The sequence below is a fragment of the Octodon degus genome, unplaced genomic scaffold (assembly GCF_000260255.1).
Source record: "Octodon degus isolate 3935 unplaced genomic scaffold, OctDeg1.0 scaffold00100, whole genome shotgun sequence".
Taxonomy (NCBI): Eukaryota; Metazoa; Chordata; class Mammalia; order Rodentia; family Octodontidae; genus Octodon; species Octodon degus.
Window position 1 is genome coordinate 1,811,461 of NW_004524676.1, and position 23,507 is coordinate 1,834,967.

The 23,507-nt window shown below is 42.3% G+C and overlaps 2 protein-coding genes across 2 annotated transcripts in view; both read right to left on the minus strand.

Moving 5' to 3' along the window:
• Gxylt1 (glucoside xylosyltransferase 1) overlaps positions 1-2,661 on the minus strand; it is a 53,316-nt gene extending 50,655 nt beyond the window's left edge. Inside the window, exon 1 of the mRNA XM_023723566.1 lies at positions 2,309-2,661. The gene's annotated coding sequence lies outside the window, so the exon portion shown is untranslated. The remainder of the gene's footprint in view (positions 1-2,308) is intronic.
• A 6,096-nt stretch (positions 2,662-8,757) lies between these two features.
• Positions 8,758-23,507, minus strand: part of Yaf2 (YY1 associated factor 2) — an 86,158-nt gene continuing 71,408 nt past the window's right edge. The window contains exons 3-4 of the mRNA XM_012516308.2: positions 11,508-11,660; positions 8,758-10,529 (exon numbers count right to left, since the gene is read on the minus strand). Coding sequence (XP_012371762.1) covers positions 10,292-10,529; positions 11,508-11,660 — 391 coding nt within the window. The 3' untranslated portion in view covers positions 8,758-10,291. The remainder of the gene's footprint in view (positions 10,530-11,507; positions 11,661-23,507) is intronic.

The following is a 23,507-nucleotide window of genomic DNA, read 5'->3' on the forward strand; positions in this document are numbered from 1 at the left end:
GCCCGGAAGCCCGGAAGCCGAGGCCGACCCGAGCCTGCTCCAACCCCTTCCCTCTGAAACAAGAGGCGCGGCGGGCAGAGGGCGGAGGGGTGCCGGGCTTGTCGGACCCCCAGCTCAGCCCGGTCGAGGGAGGGCAAGGGAGCCGGCTCCGGGGCTCGGGGACTGCGCAGAGGTGGCCGCGGGGAGTCCCGGGCGCACCCGGAGTTGGCCCCGAACCTGCGCCCCGAGAAGTGACGCGCGCAGATTTGCGTCGCCGGGGCATTTCCTGCCGCGGTGCCGGCCGCGTCGGAGGGGTCTGGACGAGGTAGCCCCGGCGCGAAAGGCCAGCCTGAGAACGCATTTCGTGGAGAACAGTTGTGCTGTTAAACTACCCAGAATTAAACAGGGCTTGTAAAGTTCGTCCGTGTAGCAGAGGACTAAATCCCTACACCAAAAAGCGCTGGCTCTGAGGGTGCGCAGGCACTAGAACAATTTAAGGTTCAGTTTCGTCCCCAGTAACGATTGCATTGCCTGCCTTACCTGACAAAAATAAAAACGAGCTCACATCAGGATGCGTAAAGAGAATGGAAACATACATTTGTTCATTCAGTAAACATTTATTGAATATTTTCCACATGCCAGACGATGGGCTCTGGAGCACAGTATTCAGAAATTAAGGAGTGTACTGCCTTCGGGGAGACAGGACAGCAAAAACAGAAAGAATACCAAATTAACCTTGCCACTACACCTTACAATTCTTAAGAGAAATGAAGGTAAACTTAACAAAATACGGAGGAAGATAAAAGCATCGGTAAGATTGGGAAATATCTTGAGAGGTTAAAGAACATGGTATTAAGAAACGAGAGTAAAACCTAGTACTCAACGTTTAATTTAAAAGATACTATAACTTTTCTCGTCCAACAAAGAAACTGAAGTAAAAATAACTCCTTGACCCCCAGATTATTAAAATCTTCACCTGGCACAAAAGGAGGCCAGGAACTCCTCATTTCTGCAACCATTTATTGGAGGAGCATAGCTGGGATAATAACCCTGCGTTTACTTGTATCAGAATTCTGGACCACATTATATACCATCCCTTTAATCCTGTGATCACAAAAACTCCTGCTGAAGAAGTCCCAAGGCATTCTCTGAGCAGAAGTGAGTACAGCCCCACCTTCACTGGCTGTCTAGAAGCAGGAGCCCCGTGGACCCCTCTGAACAGATCATCCCAGGGTTCCCATGGGGTACTTTTATATTCTTACAATGTTACAGAAAACTTAAATATTTTGATGCCACAATAGGAATCTCATTCATAGTGTGTATATCTGCATTCTTAAATCTGTTGTTCATCTCTAGCCATAGTCTTAATTCTCTGATAGACTGGCTCTGTACAAGTTTTTAATTCATATTGATCTTCATGTTATCAAAAGGATAAATTTAAGTGAAAAATAATTTCAAAGTAACAATACTTGTCACTTAAAACAGAAGTATTTGTTGCTTAAAACAGGAGACAAAAAGCTACATGAGTTATAAAAAGCTCCAGTTTTGGTCTCAAGCGAATTTCAAGACTCATATTTAAAAGATTGACCTTGCTTTTTATTCATTTATTTTTTGGTTTATCCTATTTCATGTTGGGTATAGAATGCACATTCAGCTAGTAGAAATTTTCTTTTCACTTCTTTTTTAACATCTCTAAATCACTCCACAGAACCTCCACCTTGGGAGGCTGAGGCAGGTGGGTCACTCCAAGTTCCAGGCCTGCCTGGACCACACAGTGCATTCAAGGCCAGCCTGAACTACATAGCAAGACGTTGTCTCAAAAACAAAAACTCTAAAAAAAAATAATAAATCACTCTACAGTAGGTTTAAGGTTCTGCTGAGCATTCCCTTCCTATTTCTATGACTTTTTTTAAAAAGATATTCTTTAAGAAAGAAAAATAAATTCTACACCTTTCAGGTAAAATTCTTTTTATATATATATAATTTCCACATTGTAAAATTTAGTGTGTTATAAGATGTTACATTATTCTTATAAATTACAATCTGAAATTCAGAGAAGTTTTTACATGGTAAATGAAGAGCCATAATTTAAGTAGGGATCTTTGAAGATCCAAAATGCATGTGTTTTCTGTTATACCACCTTATCTCACACTGTGAACTAATAAATGCTTCAATCAATGATTCTACCCAGAAGTAAAAGCAGAAAGGGACTGAATAATATATGAAAAGAAAATCTCAGACTGGTCCTGGGGGTTAAAGCAAATTTACAAGGAGTAAGATTAGCTGCAGAACACAAAGAACCAAAAACTAAGATTAAATTTATTCTGACCTCTAGCTGGCTTAAAGTTAAGTATATTTCTCCATTGTTCCTAGAGACCTTGTTGAACGGGAGGAAAAACTGAAAAGGAGTGGAGTTAGTTTTAAAGTATTTCAGCCAGGCATGATGCTGCACGCCTATAATCCCAGCACTCGGAAAAATGAGGCAGGAAGATCACTTCAAGTTCTGCGTCAGCCCAGCTACAGGCAACTTCATAGTGAGTTCAAGCAAGACCCTATCTCAAAAGAGAAAGAAAGAAGTCTTTCATTTACATGCTCCTTCAGACCAGTAAATGTGGGGAGAAAGGTAGGGTTGGGGTAGGAGAAGAGTAAAAAACCACGGTCTGGGCCTGGGGACCAGAGAGAGAGGCAACCTCTCCCGCTACTCTGAGCTGAGGAAATGCAGGCATGTCCAGGTACACAGAGGGAAGCAGAGCCAGCGGACAGGAGGAAACAAGGAGCTCACTGTGGACATCGTCCTTCCTCTCGGTGGGACATCAGAAACCTTCCATGGCCACTAACAAGACTGGCCCTCCTGGGGTCAAATCCTGAGCCCTGTGCCCACCCAGCCTCCAGCCGAGCCATGCCCCCACCCTGAGAGTGTTCTTAATTTTTAAACTGAAACTCCTATACACAAATCCTCCAAAACTTGTCATCAAGGCTCAGAATTACAACACTAAAAACCAACTAAGCAGGCTAACCTACCCAGGTTTCTTAAAATTAAAGGCAGAGAATAGGGGAGACAGCTCGGCGGCCTAAGCACTTGCCTGGCGAGGACCCGGGTTTGGTCCCTGGTACTGCATGCGGAGCCCGCGCCAGAGCCCAGGGCACACTGTGCAGGCCAGAACCGGTTCCAGGCGTGCTGGCACTCGCCTGTAATCTCAGCACTGGAAAGGCTGAGACAGGAGGATCACTGGGAGTCTAAACTGTGCATTGAGACCCTGTATCACAGTGTGAAACTTAGCTGAAAACCACGTTCAGATTCCTGACATTTCGCACTCTATAAGTAACACCCCTCCCTACACATTCCTGTCTTATCTGGCTCAATTTTACATTTCTGTTTTCATAAAGTAAAAAGTTATTTTTTGCTCTTTTCTCATTAAGTGTCCCTTAAGGTTTTATCTTCCTCTATGCTAGAAACAGGTATTTTTTTTTTCTCCTTTCAAAAACCAAAAACTACCTCTTGAGTCTAAAAACTCAGCCTGTTTCCTTTTTGAAAAACATGTTCACTTCCCTTTTTGGGGGTTCCATTAGCTGCCCCCAGGCTAGTGGTGCAACTCCCAGCTCCTGCTAACTTCAGAAGGACTACTTCATTGCTGTTGTTATTAAAAGAAGATAATGCAAGTCACAGACATGCAGAAGCCTAATTCATCATGGTTCCCAGTCTAGTTTTTAACTGTTCTTGCTAAGAATTCAAAAGTCATGGGAAGGTGGTACCTTCCACCCACACTCCCCTCTCCCAGGCAGGCTGCAGACACCACCACGATTCTGGAACTGCGGTGGGGCAGGCAGATTCACTGGACCCTCCCCCCCCTTTCCCTTTGGGGCTTATGGTCACACCTTGAAATAAAAGCATTTTAGGGAATCATTACTATTTAGCTTTATTTACACTGGATAGTCGAGGCAATTTTTAAGAACAAAAAATGTTAAAATTCAGATAATTATATAAATTGAAGAATTTTAAAAATTGTAATGTTTTATTTGGTATAAGGTCTCATTTACTGGCTCAGTGCAGGGCTGGCACATATGCAGTACCTGGGATCGAACCTGGGTTTTTGCCAGGCAGGCACGTAGCCCTCCAAGCTATCTCCCTGGCCCTCAAGAATAAAATTTGAAATCAGATGTGATGTGCATGCTTGCAATCCCAGCACTCAAGAGGCTGAGGCAGCAGGATTGCCACAGGTTCAAGGCCAGCCTGGGCTTCACAGCGAGATCCTGTCTCAAAAAAACAAAGAGTTTTTTAATATGGAATACAGGCATACAGGCTACTGAGGCCTACAGAAGGTAAAGTTGAGTCCAATTTGTATCTGAAATCTGTAATTATAGTGAAAACTAAGGACACTAAATGCATGATCTACACTGTAACTAAGGGCAAAATTTCTTCATAAAGCTTTTCTTGAAACTGGTCTGAATAAGATTTATTTGAACAGAGTGACGTAATGCTTCTTCAACATCTTTACAAAATGCAAACAGCAGAACTCATTGTGCTGGGTTTTTTTTTTGTTTTTTTTTTTTTTTAACTTGGTCTGGTTTTGGACTACTACAGAATGAACTCAGGGCCTCATACATGCTAAACAAACTCTCTACTACTGACCTACCTGTCCCCAACTCTTCTTAAATTTTACTTTGGAGGTCAGGTGTTCTTCATTTGCCTAGAATGGCCTCAAATTTAAGATCCTCCTGCCTCAGCTTTCCAAGTAGAGGCAATTACAAGCGTACACCACCAAGCCCAGCTATTTCTTGACTTTAAGAACGGGAGGGAAATCATGTGTTTCCTCCAATTATATAGCTTACAACCTTCAACTCTGGAAGTTCAACCTAGAGTAGTAAGATAGCTGCTGGCGAAAACTTGGTTACTCATTATCAGCTGCAAACATCAGAAGAAGGTCAAACATTTTCAATGTGGACCCGCAGTGAATATTTAGGCATAAGTAAAATTTTCTAGGTGAAAAAAAGGTAGTAAGCACTCTCTCTCTCCTGTTTTGCATCTTATGCACGTTCGGATTGTTGCGGTGATGGCATTATTATTACTTACAGACCTGTAAGACATGACTTCCATACCTGTGCTGTCGTCTTCTTTGTAACCAACCCTAGGACAGTGCCCCATGCCCAAAATATAATCAATAAATGTTGACTGAGTTAAATAATACTGATGCAAAGAGAGACTAGATCTGAGAAATACTGAAAGTGTAATAGTAAGCTAGGGCCTGTAAGGTAGCTCAGTGGACTGAAGTGCCTGCTTAGGCAAGCGCAGCGACCCAGGTTTGAGCCACGGCACCACATGCCACACCAGACCCTTCCCAGGCGCGCTGAGCCGGCCTCTGAGACTGGGCGTGGCGGCGCACGCCTGTAATCCCGGCACTGGGAAGGCTGAAAACAGGAGGATCGCTATGAGTCCAAGCTGCATAGTGCAACCCTATGCCAAATACATAAAAATAGTAATTAATAATGATGATGATGATAATAATAATATAGTCTATAACTCTTACAAAGGAAAAAGGTTCAGAATGTAAAACCTGTCCCAGAGAACTGAATCTTCCAGAGGTCTCTGACTAATCTCATCCGCAGAAGTATCTGGACTTACTGTAGTACTTCGCATGCTTCGCCACTGCCCATGCACTGGGTCGGGAATCTGCACTGGCTAAGCACAGTGCCTAATGAATACGTTAAAACGTACCACCGAGATGGTACTGGCTCCTGGAGATCCGTCCCCTGAATCTGTAAGCGGTACCTCAGTTCACCAGCTCAGTTCTCTCCAGGATTCTGGCTGCAGGCAGAACTGGGTGAGAACCAAATCAAACCTCCCCATGAGGTCAACAGTGAGCCTAACCGACTTTGATGCTGTTAGCATCCCGCTTGCTTTGCCGCCACCACTGCACAAAGAATCAAGTCGTAGAATTTAAGGAAAACCTCTCTGCAACAGCCGCAGCTGGCTCTTGTGAAAATCATTCTGAAGCATTACACATACTGCTGCCTTAGGAAAGCCTATCGCACACTGCACCCAGAGGCCCAGGCCTGCAGCGGCCGATCACGCTGCACCGCTCGCGTCTACCCCAACTGTCATGCTGCAAGCTGTCTTCCTCCCTAGTGACTCCCCTCTATTATACCGGTTGCACCTGTGTACTGTCCCCTCCCTCTTCCCCCAGTTTCTTCCATTTCTATCTTTCCTTGCCTCTGATACTAATGGGGCTTCCTTTTTGTCACCCTCAGCAGCCAGTGAAGGCACACTTTCCATGCAGCTTTCAAAAACCCATCAGTCCCACCCTGGACCCCATACCTCGATGTGGCTTTCCCATGTCACCGACGGCCTTTCTGCTCTGCAGTTTTCTAACTCCACAGTCCAGGACCCTGAAGGTGTCCTATGCTGAATGTGGGGTGGATCCTAAAACCTCAAGTCACTATTTTACAGTTACCCCTCCTTCCTGATTCTTCTGTCCTTGCTCAATTTTCAAAGCACACTGCAGAATTATGTAGCAATAGGTTAAACAGGTCCTGCATCAGAACCTTCAAAGATTCTAGAAAAGAGAAAATCTGCAGACCAAGAAAGTAAAATAAGGGCCTCAGTGAAAAATGAAGTTTATAGTCCACTTACCTTTTTTTCCCCCACTTACCGTTAAAACTACATTCTTTTAGGCAACAAGGATTTGTATTTACTTTTTTTTTTTTTAATCTAAGATAGTGTGTCACTTTGTCACTCAGTGTGTATCACTTAGATACAATTATCACTGGGCTTGAATTCACTATGTAATCTAGGCTGGCCTCGAATTCATGGCAATCCTCTTGCCTCAGCCTTTCAAGTGCTGGGATTACAGGTATGCATCACACACCTCGCTATAAACTTAGATCTAAAAGTTAATAAAGATGCTACAACATAGGCTGTTTTTCTTTTAAAAATGTTTTTACTTTGGTTATTATCACTATGATTTTAAGAAGCATATAATTTAAAATAAAAATCCTTTCATCTATTAAGTCAACTATTTCTACTGTGTAATACAAATCTTTTTAAGAGTATGCATTTTTAGTTGGACGTGGTGGTATATGGCTGTAGTCCCAGAACTCTGAGAGGCTGAACCAGGAAGATCACAAGTTGGAGTCCAACTGAACATGAAAAAAAAAAAAAGAGGCTGAGGATGTAGCTCAGTGTGAAAGCCCTGAGTTTAGTCCTCAACAATGGTGGAGAGGAGGAGATATGTATTCTTGTGTCCCTCAAAAGTATACTTTCAGGGCTGGGGAGATGGCTTAGTAGAATAAGCGCATCCCTAGCAAGCACAAGGGCCTGAGTTCAATCCCTGGTTCCACCAAAAAAAAAAAAAAAAAAAAAAAAAGTATACTTTAAAAGTAAGATAATAACACTGAAAAACATCCAAATTGTTTTTTGTACAAAATCTGGTCTAAAAATCCCAATGCTAAAGCCAGACTGTAAACTGACTGCACAACACTGAGCTAGAACGTGCCCTACATGCACCCAACCCCAGGCTCTGAACCATTTTGCATACTGTAACAGCAAGTGTAAGTTACTTGCAGTACTTGCATGTTTCCTTGGTGTGGAAGTGTATGTGAGGTAGAGTAAAATGAAGCTAGGTGAAGATAACTTTGATTAGTGCATGGCAAGCCCAAGTGCAGGCCGGCAGCTCCACCACTTCTCCACCCTCACTGCGTACACCCATCGTGCTCCTCGACTGTGGAAGGGTGGCACTTCTGGGACCGCTGCACAACAAGCTTGTAGTGGAAGTGCAGAGCAACTCGGGAGAACACTGTCCTCCAGGCTCCCCCCGAGCCACAGAATGATTTCATCACAGAAATTAGTTTGTGTTTCATATGGGGCTTTTGCCTACAGTTACAGCAAAGCTTCCCCGCTCTCTCGGGTGTTGAGGCTCACCCCCAGGGCCTCCCGAGTGCCGGGCAGGCCCTCCACCACAGGCCTACAGGCCAGTCCAGCAAAACCACACTTCCGGAAGAGCCAGCGCGCGCCAGGTAATTACATGTCTTACGTGACCGACATTTAACCTTCCCAACAACCCTGTGACTTAGCTACAATTATCACTGGCCTTAGAGAGTGGGGCAGTTACTCAAGCTTACGGGAACACTGTGACAGGGATTCAAAATGCTAGATGCCAGCTAACACTCTTAAAACTTCACTGCCTCATGTTCCATTTTTGGAACTCCTCTAAGAATGGAAAATAAACATGTTTCACTTCAAATTCTTGTTCCTTGAACTTTTTTAGGTGACATCTGAACTTCATGCAAAAATCTAAAACAACGGCAACCTTCGCAATAGCTGGGTAATCTCTGTGCTAAACCGCCTTCCGCTTATGCAGGATGATATACACGCACGTCCCCGTCAGGTAAAGTTCCACCTTCTGACAAGACCTTTTTTCTCACCTGTAGTTCACTTAAAATGCATCCTAAAAATACAGGATTATCACAAGTTTTGAGTTAAGTACTAGCATATTTTCTTATTACAGTTATTTTTTAATTTGTAGTAACCCCCAAAATGAATATATAAAACATCTGAAATGTGAAAAACTACGAATAAAACAAAATAGCCTGTTTTAAGATTCCTTTTTTTTTGGTACCAGGAATCAAACTCACAACCTTGCACTTGCCAGGCTGGTGCTGTGCCGCTGAGCTATATCCCCAGCCCAAATATCCTGTTTTAAAAGAATATAATCAGTTAATTGGTATTCCACTGAAAGCATCTTAAACACAAATTTTCATTTTTCATTTAACAATACTAAAGAATGAGGTATATGAATGTTTTAATCACAGATTTTTACTGTATGCAATTAACTGTATTTCACAACTAGCATCTTACAAAAGACTGTACCATTATGTCTGTAAAAAGTACTGAAATTAAACATAAAGTTACATTACCACGAGAAACCACTAAATTTCACAATTGTCAGGGTCTACAATTTTTTCTTTAAAAGTTATTATATCTTTTATGTGATATTTTGCATCCAAGTTATGTTTTTAAGTTGATTTACATTTTAGAAGTCTCCACAGATGGATATATATTCAGCAAATGGTTACAGAAAGCAGGAGACCATAGAAGAATTTAAAAAGTACTGTGTGGTTTCAAAGTTGGGATTTTTAAATACAACATAAGACATTTTATTAGTTGTAAACAAAAATGCAAAATCTATAGTCATAAAAATATTTTATTGGTAACTATACATAATAGTGAGTGGGGCTGTAAATACGTTTTCATTTCAGAATATGAATAAATGCATAAATTGGCAGCTGTGTCTGAAAATAGGGAACTATCATTTTCCTAAGAATTGCTATGTTCAATATGCAGCCAATTAAATTAATTTAGATTAGTTATTTCCCAGTTCTGTGCAACAGTTCCATTTCTGTTTTAACTGGATTCAAACATCCAGGACCCTGGATAAGGTTGGGATAAGAAAACAGTGATAAACTATCATTAAATTAAAGCTTCTCCAAAATTGCAGCTTTTATAGTATGGCAAATTTCTTTTCTTTTTTTTGCCAAATGCTTATAATTATATGAATTTTAATGTTTTATATAATACAGAAAATAACCAGTGTTCAATGACAATAGCACTAAACCTGAATTATAAAGCTAAATAATCAATGCTTTGTTTAATAGTCTGCTAATAAACATTACAACAAATGAATGTTTTGAAAAATAAGCAAACAAAAAAAACCTTCAAAAATGGATAAAGGCAGAAACATAATTCAGAAACAATAATTTAGTAAAGCCTGTCAAAAGCATTGGCAGAAGTTCGTACAAAGTCTTTAGCAACAACTTTCCTGCCTAACCACACCAGGCACCAGCAGGTGTACTTAAGAGGAGAGCCATCAAGAAATCTGTCGCAGCAACAGCTGATTAAGTTGATCTCTGACCTGTGTACATATAACTATTTGTTTCACAATTCTCAAATAATACATATTTAGGCAGCTTGCAGTATGTTATAAAAATTTAAACTTATTACATGCCAATAGTAGAGAATTCAAGAATTATGTGTTAGAATTCACTAAACTAAAAGTGAAAACACACTTGCCAGTAACACTGCATATGAATAATTCACCACATTTTCATGACACCGAAATACAGAGACCAAAATGTTCAGTCTGGAAATGTTTCGTATAGATTGCAATGAAATTCAAAAATTTTGACAAATTTTAACTTTGGAAAACTCAAATTAAGGATTGTGCACAAATATGTGTCATGACAATGTGGTACCTCTTGGCATAATCTGTATATCTGCATGGTAGGACAGAAGTGACTAAGAAACTGGGGGAAATAAACTTTAATGCGACTCTCCGTTCAGCGATGAGGCTTCTCCTCTGGGTGAAGACGATCGGGACACCCCCCTCTCTGTGTTGTCAGAGCTGGAGCTGCTCTGACTGTGCTGATCTGCGGAAGCAGCACTAGATGCGGGTGGCGACTTCGTTTTCTCCTTAAAGTCTGTAATAATGACTGTTAGGTCTCCGACGGTAACTTCCAAGTGCTGAGCACTACTCCGATCCACATTTTTCAATCTTGGCCTAAACACAAAAAATGACGAACTTTTTTAAAACTAGATTTTCCCTCTATCAAACTTAGGACCACATTCTAAATAATAAGGAAAGTGTGAGAAAATGCATATACTTTTTAAAGTGATCCATGTGTAACTCGTCACATATATATATTAAATGTTTCAAATCATGAGCATTAATCAAACTAATCATTTGTGAACCATCAACATGACAAAAAACTGTGCCAGCCTGGAAGTAGTGACCTCCAAATTGTGCTTTAAATGTATTGTACAATTTGTAGGCAGCTGATTAATCTTATAAAGATAGATTCAGGTCATCAAAGAGCTGCCTGAGGAGGAAGCTGACGAACGCCTAGGCGAGCTGTGTACAAGTCGTGCCTCCACTCACAGGCACCCCACGACTACCACGGCTGTGCTCCTAGACCCACGGCCACCCGGACCAGTCAAAGCCCATGCAAACATCCAGGCAGTGTTTTCAACACCAACGTCCTAGCTTTCAAGCAGCCCTTCTATATGAGGAAAACAAGAGCAAACACTGTCTTTTAAAAACCTAATAAAAAGAAAAAAATTCCTAACATTTAAGCTCATATTTGTGATCACTGTTTGCTTTTATATAATTTTCAAAATCAGCAGCTTTCATAACTTTTTATTCTCCTGTTATGCATATATTGATATTTAAAAACAAGTATTAGGGCCGGCGAGATAGTCAGCAGACTAAGCACCTGCTGAGGAAGTGCAACGCCCACTGGCGCCACATGCCGTGCTGGCCCCACCCCCAGGCACACTGAGCCGGGCATGGAGTGCGGGCAGTGACGCCCGCCTGTAATCCCAGCACTGGGGAGGCTGAAAACAGGAGGATCACTACAAGTCCAAGCTGCGTAGTGAGACCCTGCACGAAAAACAAAAGCAAAAACAAAAAAACATGAAAAAGAATATTAAATGGTTAATTTTATTATTTGAAAATACCATAAACACTCCTCAAGTTTACCTGGTTTTCTTATGACTGTTCTTTTTGCTAGTTGTTTCCTTTTCACTCTTTTCTTTTTCTACTTTATCTTTTTTCTCTTTCTTTGACTGCGTAGGGGGCACAAACTGCTGAGGAACCTGCTGGGCAACCAACTGGGAGACGGGGCGAGGCTTCCTGTGTGCATGTCAAAAAGAAAGGTTGTTAAGTTATGACTGAAGACAGTGTGTTTTATGAAAGAACAGCTCATGAGCGTATATACTACGATGATTTTCAAATATAAAATTCTTCATATATAAGATATAAATTGTCTTTCCTATTAAACAAAAACAAACTATTATAATTTTCATGGTTCATGCCATTAGACTGCAACAATAAATAAGTCAACATGAGACACTATTTAAAAGATATATCAAAGAAAATATTCATAGGAAGGCATACATACAAATAAATATGAATTCAAAAACTTAAACTTGAACATTTGCACTGGAATGCAATGTGTTTCTTGGTGCTCAGGACCAAGCCCAGGACCCCGCATGTCACAGCACAAACTCTACCACGAACCACACCCCAGGTCCCCAAGTAATATTTCAACTGACCCTTCCTCAGAGAAGGAAGTATCTGTGACAATGGCTATTTTTCTTTCTTTCTTTTCTTTTCTTTTTTTTTTTTGGTACCTGGCAATCAGGACCTGTGCTTGCCAGGCAGGCGCTGCACCACTGAGCCAGTATCCCCAGCCCTGTTCTTTCCTTTAAAGTGTTTAAATTAATCCCTTATTAAGTACAAAACTGCCTCATTTCTTTTTACTCCAATTCCTGAAATCTCCTGTCGCTAGGTATAACCTCACACACATTTCTCCAGGGGTCCCAGGCGCTGAACCCAAGGCCTCCATGCAGAGCTGCACCACTCTCCTGTGCATCTTTCTGCGCTTGCTGCGCCTGAACTCGGACTTCTGCCCCCACCTCCCAGAGTGCTGCAGTGACAGCATGCACCCCATGACCAGCCACCACCCTATGACCAGCCATCACTCCATTTTCTGCCTTGGAAATCTGCTGAGTCCTTTGAATTTACTCGCGTGCACATGTAAGAAGTGTGTATGAAGAACCTACTGCAGGGATTATAAAGAAGTATCTTACCAGTGACTGATTCCACCTTTTGGCGCTAGTGCACCCTATCCTCTACTAGCCAATGGTTAAGGATGCCTGGGGCATTATAAAAGAATAACTGAAGTCAAGAGTCAAAGTGAATAGCCTTCTAAAGAGAGAAAGAAAAGTAAGGAGACGGAAGGTCTGGGAGAGAAGAAAAAGAAGAAGAGAAAATTCAGTTTTAACATATGGTATATGAACAATGGAAGCTTGTTACCCAGGAAACCTTCATCATATTTTGGACAGTAAAGTTTTGTTGTTTTTTTAAAAAAGATCTTTTGTTGTTTTGTTCCTCTACATCAAAATAAAACAAAAAAATAACAAAGAATATTGCACAATCTGATATTCAAAGTTGCAAGGCTGGGAAGAAATAGGAAACAGTATGTACAAAAGATATCAGGAAATAGAAGGCTGGGGAGCTGGCTCAGTGGAATAAGCGCTTCCCTGGCAAATGCAAGGGCCTGAGTTCAATCCCCAGTTGCACAAAAAAATAAATAAATAAATAGAAGGAAACAGATCATGAATCTTGTTCAGAACCTACATCCTGTGAAGGACAGGGAGGATGCACAAGACAAGAGTCAATGCATAATTTAAGAAGGATTAGTCAGGGTTAGAGACACAGACAGAGTTACACAATAGAAGTGATTTTGAAAGAAGGGCTGGCACCTGACGGCTGACTTAGGGAAATGAGTTTGAGAACACTTAAGGCCATGGTGTTCAAGCCTAAGCTACAGTCAAATCTCCTGAAGGCTTGTTCAGCTTGCTAAGTGCTACCCCAAGCTCCTACTTCTGCAAGCCTTGGGTGGTACTCAAGAATTCCTTTTTTTGGCACCAGAGATTGAACTCAGGACGCTGCACTTGCCCAGCAGGTCTGGTGGTGAGCTATCTCCCCACCCCAACAATCCCTATTTCTAACTAGGTTCCGAGTTATGCTGATGTCAAGGACCACACTGAAAAGAAGCCCGGGGAAAAGGAATACATTTGGCATATGTGGCGCTACTGCAGCAAGAAGCTTGGGACGTGTGCAGGGAGCAGCAGAGAGATGGGGTGTGCCGCAGAGACAAGCACACAGGGATGGCGGCAGGCTACAGTACGTCCCAGCGCTCCGCAGGCTGGGGCAAAAGGACTGCACAATTGAGCCTCGTGTAGGCAATTTACCAACTTACCGAGCCCGTCTTGAAAAATTTTAAAAGGGCTGAGGATATAGCTCAGTCCAAAAGTCCTAAATTCTGGGCTGGCAAGATAGCTCAGTGGACTAAAGCTTACGCAAGTGCAGGGACCAGGTTTGATCCACAGCACCTCCCAGGCGTGCTGAGCCGGCCAACAAGTCCAGGCGTGGTGGTGTATGCCTGTCATCCCAGCACTGGGGAGCTGAAACAGGAGGATCACCATGAGTCCCAGCTGCACAGTGAGACCCTGTGCCAAATACATTCAAAACAATAAAACCCTAGATTCAAGCCTGGGGGAGGGTGATAATAGAGCAGGTAAAATAAAATTTTAAAAAGTAAAACAAAATTTTTAAAAAGTGCCTAAAATAGGGAAGTAGCAGTAGAGTTAAAAACAAGCTAAAGCCAGGCAATTTTGGCAAAAGCACAAGCCCCAGCACTTGGAGGAGGATCGCTATGAGTTCAAGGCCAGTCTGGGCCACAGCAAGATCCTGTCTTCAAAAAATAAAGTAAAACATAAAATGGCAGGCTAAAGAGAACAAAAGGAACCTGGCAACTGCACAGATGTAAATTTATCACTCCTCAACCAACAAGCCCCCCAAGCCAAAAAATTCCTCATGTGACAAAATCAGGAACACAGGTGATGATTTGGTCCTCACACCTGGGAGCAGCACCCCAGGGAAAGCCCCCAGCCGCCGCTCACACCCAGCACACACGCAGGCACACGCGCACGCACAGTACCACGTGCTATCTATGAGCCAGCAAATGAGCCCCTGCTGCATGCTCAATCTGCCAGCACCTCCAGCAGAAACTTCCCAGCCCAACGAGGAGAAATGTTGTTTTTCATAAATCACTTTGCCTATGATATTTTGTGACAGTAATTCAAAGAGATTAAGAAAACAAGATCAAACAAAAACAAAACAAAATATACAGATGAGGGGCAGCAATGGTGATTAAGGGTTGGACCCAGAAACTCTGCTGCAAACTACCTTCCTGGCCCTTTAACACTTCTCAGCAGCAGGGTCTCACTGAGTTGCTCAGGCTGTTTCTGAGCATGTAGGTCCTTCTGCCTCCCAAGCAGCTGCAATGAGAAGCCATTCCACCACACTGGGTTAAACACAAAATATTAGGTGTGGGCAAGTCTATGTAGAAACATTAAATCAACAACACGAGGAGTGTTATGGAGGGAGCTGCAATGTTAATTTTACAGTTTGCCTTTCTAAGCTATAAGCACCATGCGGCAAGGGAAGTATCAGCTTAATGTCTGATGCGCTGTACAGCTACTATGCAGCACTGTACTGAAAAAAACAGTAGATGCCCAGTGCCTATTTGTTGAAGAATGAATGGCAAAATGTAACACTGAACAAGAAATATTTCTTATTGTTCATTTTCATCTTGTCTAGTCATAGCCAGTTTCTCACTGTACAGTCCAGGCTGGCCTTGAACCTGCCATGTAGTCCAAGGCATCCATGGGCTCACAATCGTCCTACTTCTGCCTCCCAAGTACTGGGCTCCAGGCATGCTTGTCTTTTTAACTGAAACACAGTGCCTGCATGCGTTCTATGGCCCAGTGTGACATTTCAATACATGTACACAACGTATAATAATCAGCTCAGGGTGGCTGCTGTATTTATCACCTCAAACATGTATCGCTGAGGACAGGAGTATGGAGCAGGGCCACTGGCGCACATGTATAATCTCATCTATGTGCAGGCAAAGGCAGAGTGATCACAAGTTCGAGAACAGGCTAGGCAACACAGTGCAAGCCTGTCTCAAAAAAATGAAAAGAACTGGGAATGTAGTTTGATCATACAGCACTTGCCGAGCATGTGTGTGGCCCTGGATTTAATCTTCGGGACAGCCATCCCAAAAAGAGAGAAGAAGAAGGGTTCCTTCTGATAAGCTCACTTACTAATCAGCCAGGACCAACCACCTACCCTACAGGACTAATCAAGTAGCAAAAAGCAAAAGCAACACCAACTTTACTTCTTTTTCAGTTATGTTAGAACATGACAAGAGAAAGAACACTCAAAAGTGTGACAAAGTTGAAAAAGACTTGGGCTACTAGTGAGTCACTGCAAATTCAGTCGCTCAGAGATGCAAGATGCACCCGCGGAGCTGTCGCCGGCTTGTCTCACAAGGTGTTACAGATTTCTGAGTCTTGCCATAATATTATGACTTTGTCAGCTTCATTTACTTTGTATTGTGACTCCTTTCATCTCAAAATTGAATGCCAAATCAATGTATAAAAATGCTACTGAATTAAGATAAAACCGAAAACAGCAAAATAAACTTACATTGTTTTGAACTTAAAAGTGGAAATTTTGAAATTCCTAACGGTCAGTAAACTGGAGGTAGGGCTGGGGAGATAGCTCAGTGGCATAAGCATGTGCCTGGCAATACCAAGGTCCCAAGTTCAATCCCCAGTACCGGAAAAAAATAATAAATAAATACATAAATTGGAGGTACTGCCACTATTATTAAGATGTCTACAATTTACCTACATTCACTTCAGTACTGCCAAAATAGTAGTTTTCTAGGCTTCTCCGTCTTCATAACTGGCCCCGTATGTACCATAGTGACTTTCAGAACTTCCTTATGCTCCAGGTAGGTGCAGGGCATTTCTATAGCAGGCCCAACCCCGCCCTCATCCCTGTAGCATGAGCTCCAAGCTGGCAGCCCTGCGCTACACAGTAACTGCTCCGCAACACCCTGTCACACTTGCACTGAAGGGAATAATCCCAATCTCCCAATTCATAAATTTTAAAACTGCTATATGGTCTTGTTCACGCTTAACAGATCTGAACTCTCCACAATCTCCCAGAATAATTATTTCCTTTTTTAATGGCCTACTAATGAGAAAATGAAAGTATACAGTAGAGTATAATTTTGTTTCATAAAGCCCCGAGGTTGAGTTAAATCATTTTAAGTGAGTTATGAATATAGAATTCTTCTAAAATGCTATACTCTTTGTGCTAAGAATAAAATAATCTACAAATGTATATTCTCTTCTCCTAGGAGGCCAAACCCACATAGGAATAACAATTAATGATCGGGGAGACAAGCTACACAACAACCACATCAAAGCTCAAGTGACAGCAGTACACATTCATCCTATGGCGCAAGCAGAATGACCTGGGGTAGGATTTAGGCAGTGAGTCTGGCTCTGCTGTGTACCTGGATGAGCAGGGTCAAGTGCCTCCCCGTGCGAGGCCTGAAGCTGAGAGGAAGGGAGGAAGCTGAAGGGCACGGACGACAGCCAAGCGCAGGGCTGCTCTAATTCAGACACGCTGACGAGCTAGAGGACGGCATGTGGCCCTTGCAAATTGGGTGACATATCAGCAAAGCAGGCCTGAGGTCCGATGGACATGGGAGGCTTGTGGCCTGATGCGCAATCAAGGGATCTCTGCACCTAGGTTTGCTTACTGTTGGCTTTATTTTAAATCAACAAATTTTCCTTAAAATGTTTTTTTTTCCTTAAAATGTCTTCCTGTTCGTGCATATCTTTTTCATTTTTTATCTGAGGCTTCCCTAGACATGTACTACACAACTAGTGTACTCTTTTATTCTTATTTTAATGAAAGTTAATTTATTTGCACTTAAAGATTATGGTTTTTTTCATCAATTCTAGGCTTACCTAGTCTGGTTGAATGCTGGCAGAAAGAACCAAAGTATGTACAAGTATCTTAGTTACTGAAATAAAGACCTCTGCCGCTCTGTTGGAGTTGAATAAACTTTAAAACCCCTTTACTAGAGCTAGGATCTAGAAGTATAAAGTCTCTTCATCTAGGGTTATAGAGCAACGCACCCGCACACTACTCTATTAAAGGAGAACCTAAGAAACTTAGTGGACCCTGTTCTATCTGGAAGACAGTAGAAAATTTTGAAGTGTTACATAGATCAGAAAAAAAGGTAATACAATACATCTCAATGAGTAAAAATGGCTAGATGAAACCAGAATTTATCACAAATCTCTCATGATATAATGCCAACAAAACCAAAAAGTCTTATCCTTTTCTTTTTCTTTCTTTTTTCCCTCTTTCTTTTTGAGGCAGGGTCTCCCTATGCATTCAGGCTGTCCTTAAGCTCACTTTGAAGCCCATGCTGATCTCGAACTCGCAACATTCCTCCTGCCTTAGCCTCTCAAGTGTTGGGACTCTCGGAAGCCACCTGTGTGATAAATTTCTTACAGACTTACCAGTGTCAGGTACTAGGTAAGGTAATTGAAATTAGTCATGAATAAGACAAACAGAATCCCTACACTGTGCAGTTTAGTTAGCAGATGAGAAGGAAACTACGCAAACTGCATAAAAGTGAATTTTGTGAAAGCCACACACACAAATCTGTGCACTGTGATTAAACACTGATTAAATTCAATTAGCATTATACCAAGAAAAAATTGCTATCACCAGAGATCTTTAAAGAGTTTTATACTTTTAAGACATTTTACAAAGACTAAGGGAACAATGAGATTAACTGAGTCATACTAAGACTTTAAAATAAGTTGGCTTTGGCAAAGTTCCTAAGTGATCAATAACCTTTCACTGGCCACTAGTAGCTACCTGAGATTGGTTGTGTAACAGTCCCAGACACTTGAAGGGTACCAAAATCCATCCTAGTGCTCAAGAGGCTGAGGAACAAGGATTGCTGCAAGTTTGAGATGGCCTGGGCTACAGAGTGAGTTTAAGGCTAGCTGGAACTATTCACTGTGATTCTATCTCAAAAAACCTCCAAAACAAGCCCGGCATGGTGGTGTGCATCTGTAATCCCAGCACTCAGGAGGCAAAGGTGGAGGACTGCTGCAAGTTCGAGGCCAGCCTGGGTTACATAGCAAGACCCTGTCTCAAAAAGAGAAAAACACAAAATCTACAAATGCTCAAGTCTCATAAAATGGTAAATTATCTATGCATATCCTCTTGTTCTCTATTAATCAACTCTAGTTTTTTATTATTTTTTTTTTTTTTTTGCGGAACCGGGGATTGAACTCAGGCCCTTGTTGTGCTTGCCAGGGAAGCGCTTATTCCACTGAGCCATCTCCCCGGGCCCTAATATCTTTTTTAGTTATTTAATATCTAATAAAATTTCAATATAGCTGCTATAGTGTATTGTTTGGGGAACAAAATGACAAACACAAAGAAGTCCGTGGGTGTTTGGTACAGAGGCAGTTAATCATTTCCCCTCAGAATCTGATCTGTGATTGGGTTAATCTACAGAAGCAGCAGCAGCCCTGGGTGTAACGGTGGACTACACAGCTCTGAAGTGGCCCAAGTTTCTGTTTATCTGTACCATGCGACAGGGATTGCATGCCTCATGTATGCTCAGACACACACTGCCCCAGAGATGGGGTGGCTTGTCAGCCGTGGCCCTAAAGCGGTTCAGGCTTTTGCTTTCTTTACTGTGCCCCAAAGGTAGTAAGTCTACGTGACGGAACACATCCACCTTGTAAATGCTGATTTCCGATTTCAAATTCTACAGCCATAACAGATTTTAATTTATCTTTATTCCTCCCTTTCTTGTAGTTGTATCATGGCTGCCCTTTTGAAAAGGTTAACAGCTCATACATTTTTGACGAGAAGAAAGTTGTATCTTTTTTTTTTTTAATGTATTTGGTACAGGGTTTCACTACTCAGCTCGGGCTTGTGGTGATCCTCCTCCATAGAGATCCTCCTGCTTTCAGCCTCCCCAGTGCTGGGACTACAAGTGTGCACAACCACACATGGACTTGGTGGCTGGCTGGCACAGCATGTGGTACAGGGGATCAAACTGCAGTCTGTGCACTTGCCTAAGCAGGTGCTTAGTCCACTGAGCTATCTCCCTGGCCCTGCTTTGTTTTGTTTTTAGACAGCATATTTATTGCTATGTAGCCCAGGCTGGCCTCAAACTCACAGCAACCCTCTTGTCTCAGTCTCCCAAGTACTGGGATTACAGGTGTGCACCACCATCCTTGGAGACATCAATGCTGGAGTTTGAGGAAAAACTGTCCCAATTTTAGACTTGCACTCTGAGATGCCCCTCACACAGCTGATTCAGTATTGTTCCAACCTCAGGTCCTCTGTGCAATCTCTTTGTAGTTTTCTAATTCACCAAGTAACTGAAACACCTACTTTGGTCAGTTTCTCCCTTACGGGCAGATAGTAAAAAATTTGGAGTTCTTAAATGGCTAAAGCCACAACGTGAGAACAAAAACTACATCATTTTACCGTCTCCTGACAGATGATGCAACAGCACAAGCTATTTCTAGGTGAATCCATCATCTCTCTCTTTTCACAGTACTTTGGTCTGTTTCATAAATGAAGTCAGGAATAAATGATTAGTAAAGACAAAATAATGCTTGGGGTGAAGAACTGACAAATTATTCTAAGGAAAGGAAAAATACAATCATGAAGATCTCATATATTAGACATTACAAGGCCTAAAAGATCCATAAAGTAATTATTTAAGCAAAGTTTTTCTTGTTCTTTGAAGAGCTCATGCAAAGAATGAAATAAAATATCAACCCTTATGAATAAAGCTAAAAAAGAACTAAAAAACTAAAAGTGGGCCCAAAACAAAAAAGATATCCAAATACTAGAATATACAGATTCTGCCATTCTCTACTTTTTATCTTTATGCATTTTTTATTTTTTGAGATGGGGTCTTGCTATATAGCCCAGGCTGGCCTCCAGTCCCCAGCAACACTTCTTTGTTAGACTCTTGCGTGATGGGATTGTGTTGTATGCTTCCATGCCTGGCTTCTACCATTCTTTAAATGCCACCATATTAGAATAAAGAGCCAAAAGGTATCAGCAAAGAAAAGCCCAGACACTGATGGATTCACTGCTGAATTCCACAAAATATTTAGAGAAGAATTAATGCCATTAAGGATGAAACTGGAAGGAAAGCAATATTTCCAAATTCTTTGCTGAAGCAAGCATTACCCTAATGCCAATACCAAAGAAGAACTCAACCAAGAGAGAAAACTACCAGCCAATCTCCCTAATGAATGTAGATGCAGGAGCCAGGGAGACAGCTCAGTAGAATAAGCGCTTGCCTGCCAAGTGCAAGGGCCTGAGTTCAATCCCCAGTTCCGGAAAAAAAAAAAAAAAAAAAGAACGTAGATGCAAAACTCCTCAATAAGATGTGGGCAAACAGAATGCAGCAGCAGATCATAAAGAAAATTATACACCGTGACCATCTCGGATTCATTCTAGGAATGCAGGGGTGATTCACTATACATAAACCAATAAATGTAATACACTTATTAACAAGGACAAAAACCATAGGATCATTTCAAATAGGTACAGATAAAACATTTGATGAAGTTTGGCACCTGTTCATGATGAAAACCCTACAGAAGGGCCAGAAAGATAGCTCAGCAGACAAAGCACCTGCTCTGGCAAGCACCAGGACCAGGGTTCAATTCCCAGCCCTGCATGCCGTGCCAGCCCTGCCCCTGGGGCCACTGAGCAGGCAACAGAGTCCGGCCATGGTGGCACATGCCTACAATCCCAGAGCTGGGGAGGCTGAAAAGAGGAGGCTCACCATGAATCCGATCTGTGTAGTGAGATAGTACCAAATACACAAATGCAAAAAAAATAATAACCTACAGAAAACTGGAATAGATGGTCTCAATCTTCACCCGCTAAAGGCCATCTACGACAAACCAACAGCCAACATCATACGAACTGGATAAAAACTAAAAGCCTTCACCGTAAAATCAGCACCAAGACAAAGGTGCTCACTTTCCACCCTTATTCAACATAAGTTCCGGATACCTCAGCCAGAGAAATTACAGAAAGAAATAAAAGGAATACGAGTATGAAAGGAAGTTAAATTATTATTATTTGTGGATTACATGACACTCTACGTAGATGACCCTAAAAGCTCTTCTGAAAGACTGCTAGATTTAGTAAGCAAATTCAGTATCACAGCTGCAAACAAAGTCGACACTCAAAGATCCACAGCCCTCATGAAAGAGCCCGACCATCTGCTTCCCACAGAGGGGGAGCAGAGACACAGGAGGACAGGGCCGGCCAGAGAGCTCAGCGGACTAAAGTGCCTGTTTAGGAGACGCAGAGACTGGGGTTAGATCCCCAGCGTGCTGTGCCAGCTCAGCCTCTGGGACACGCTGAGATGGTGATCGAGACTGGGCATGTTGGTACGTGCCTGTAATCCCAGATCTTGGGCAGCTGAAAACAAGAGAATCACTACAAGTCAGATCTGTATAATGAGACCCTGTAACCCTGTTCTAAACACACACACACAAAGAAATAAAGGAGGATAAACACAAGTTAATACCTGCACATTAGACCACTACACACTGCTGGATACTTGCTGTTCACCTTTCTAGAACTGTCTTGTGTTCACCAAGCAAAAAGGCTGCCCAGATAGAAGCTTTTCTTTTTAAACACAATGATTTGGGCAAAAGAAACTTCCACCCTGAAAGATACCTGGCAGGAGTTCATGTCCTCTAAAACTGAAGAATGAATTTTAGGAACACTGGAAGTTAAGAGCAGAATACATTATTGGGGGAAAGAAAGCTTCTGTCTGAGGAACAGAAGGGGACCCAAAACGACTGCCCAGGAATCTGCCATTTCTAAGGATTTTTATAGAGCAAAATCATGAGGTGAGGTGGGTCTAAAGTAGGAAATATGGGTACTTGCAAGGTGGGCCAGAGCTAGGGTGAAATTATGGTTAACATTACAACCAGTAACCAGTAACATTACAAGTACAACTGCTCAGGTAAAATTGATTAAATCGGGAGCAAATGGGGATGTGAGTCAAACAGCAAGCAGACAGGAATACAGAACTGGTTTTTCTGTAGGAGTTGGGTTAGTGACTCTTTCTGGCTTTTTCCAAGCTGAACTATACCTACTTACAATATCAACCCCAGAGACTGATCCCTAGGGAGGTATGTAGGTGCACTTGTTCAATCTTTTGCAGTCTGGCTCACAGGGAAGGTGCCTGCGTTTCCCACAGCTGCACGGTAACTTGTTTTCCGTCCTGCTTCCTTCCAAGGGCCTAGTCCTGTCTGACTGCCTGTACTATTTCTATCTAACTCAGCTGTCTACAACACCCAGGGGATTGCATTACACATATGTGTTTACAATGTACCTTTTATTTTTAGTTATTTATTTATTTGGTACAAGGTCTCACTACGCAGCTCAGACTCAGTGAGCCTCCTGTCTCAGCCTCCTCAGTGCTGGGATCACAGGCGTGCGCCACCACCAGGTTTCAAGGCCAGCATGGTACTGGGATCAAACTCAGGATCCCGTGCTTGCCGGTAAGGCACGTGGATCACCAACCTATCTCCCAACCACACGGGCCTTTTCTACTCCCTGTAACATGGACACCTTTTCAGATTTTCCTTACTTCATTTAGCGCCCTCGGGTGCGGGCCCACCAGAAGACAGGCCGGTGATTTCTGTTGCTTTGCTCTTCCCGACAGTGCTGTCCTGTGTACCTATGTGCATATGTTCCTTGATATACTTTATCTTCACGGCTTCCTAGAAGTGAAATGACTAAGGCAACCATATGGCTAAGTCTGAAGCACAAAGATTTATTTCACAGCTGTGGCAAAATCCTCCACTTCGGAGTGCTGTGGGGTGGGGCTGCCTCCACTGGGTGGATACCTCAAGATGGATTTTTCAGAAAGGCAGAGCCTGAACCTAAGTACCTCAAGGTCCTAATCTTGAGCCTCTTGGAAGTGAGTGGTGGTGTGGAGAGTACTCCTAC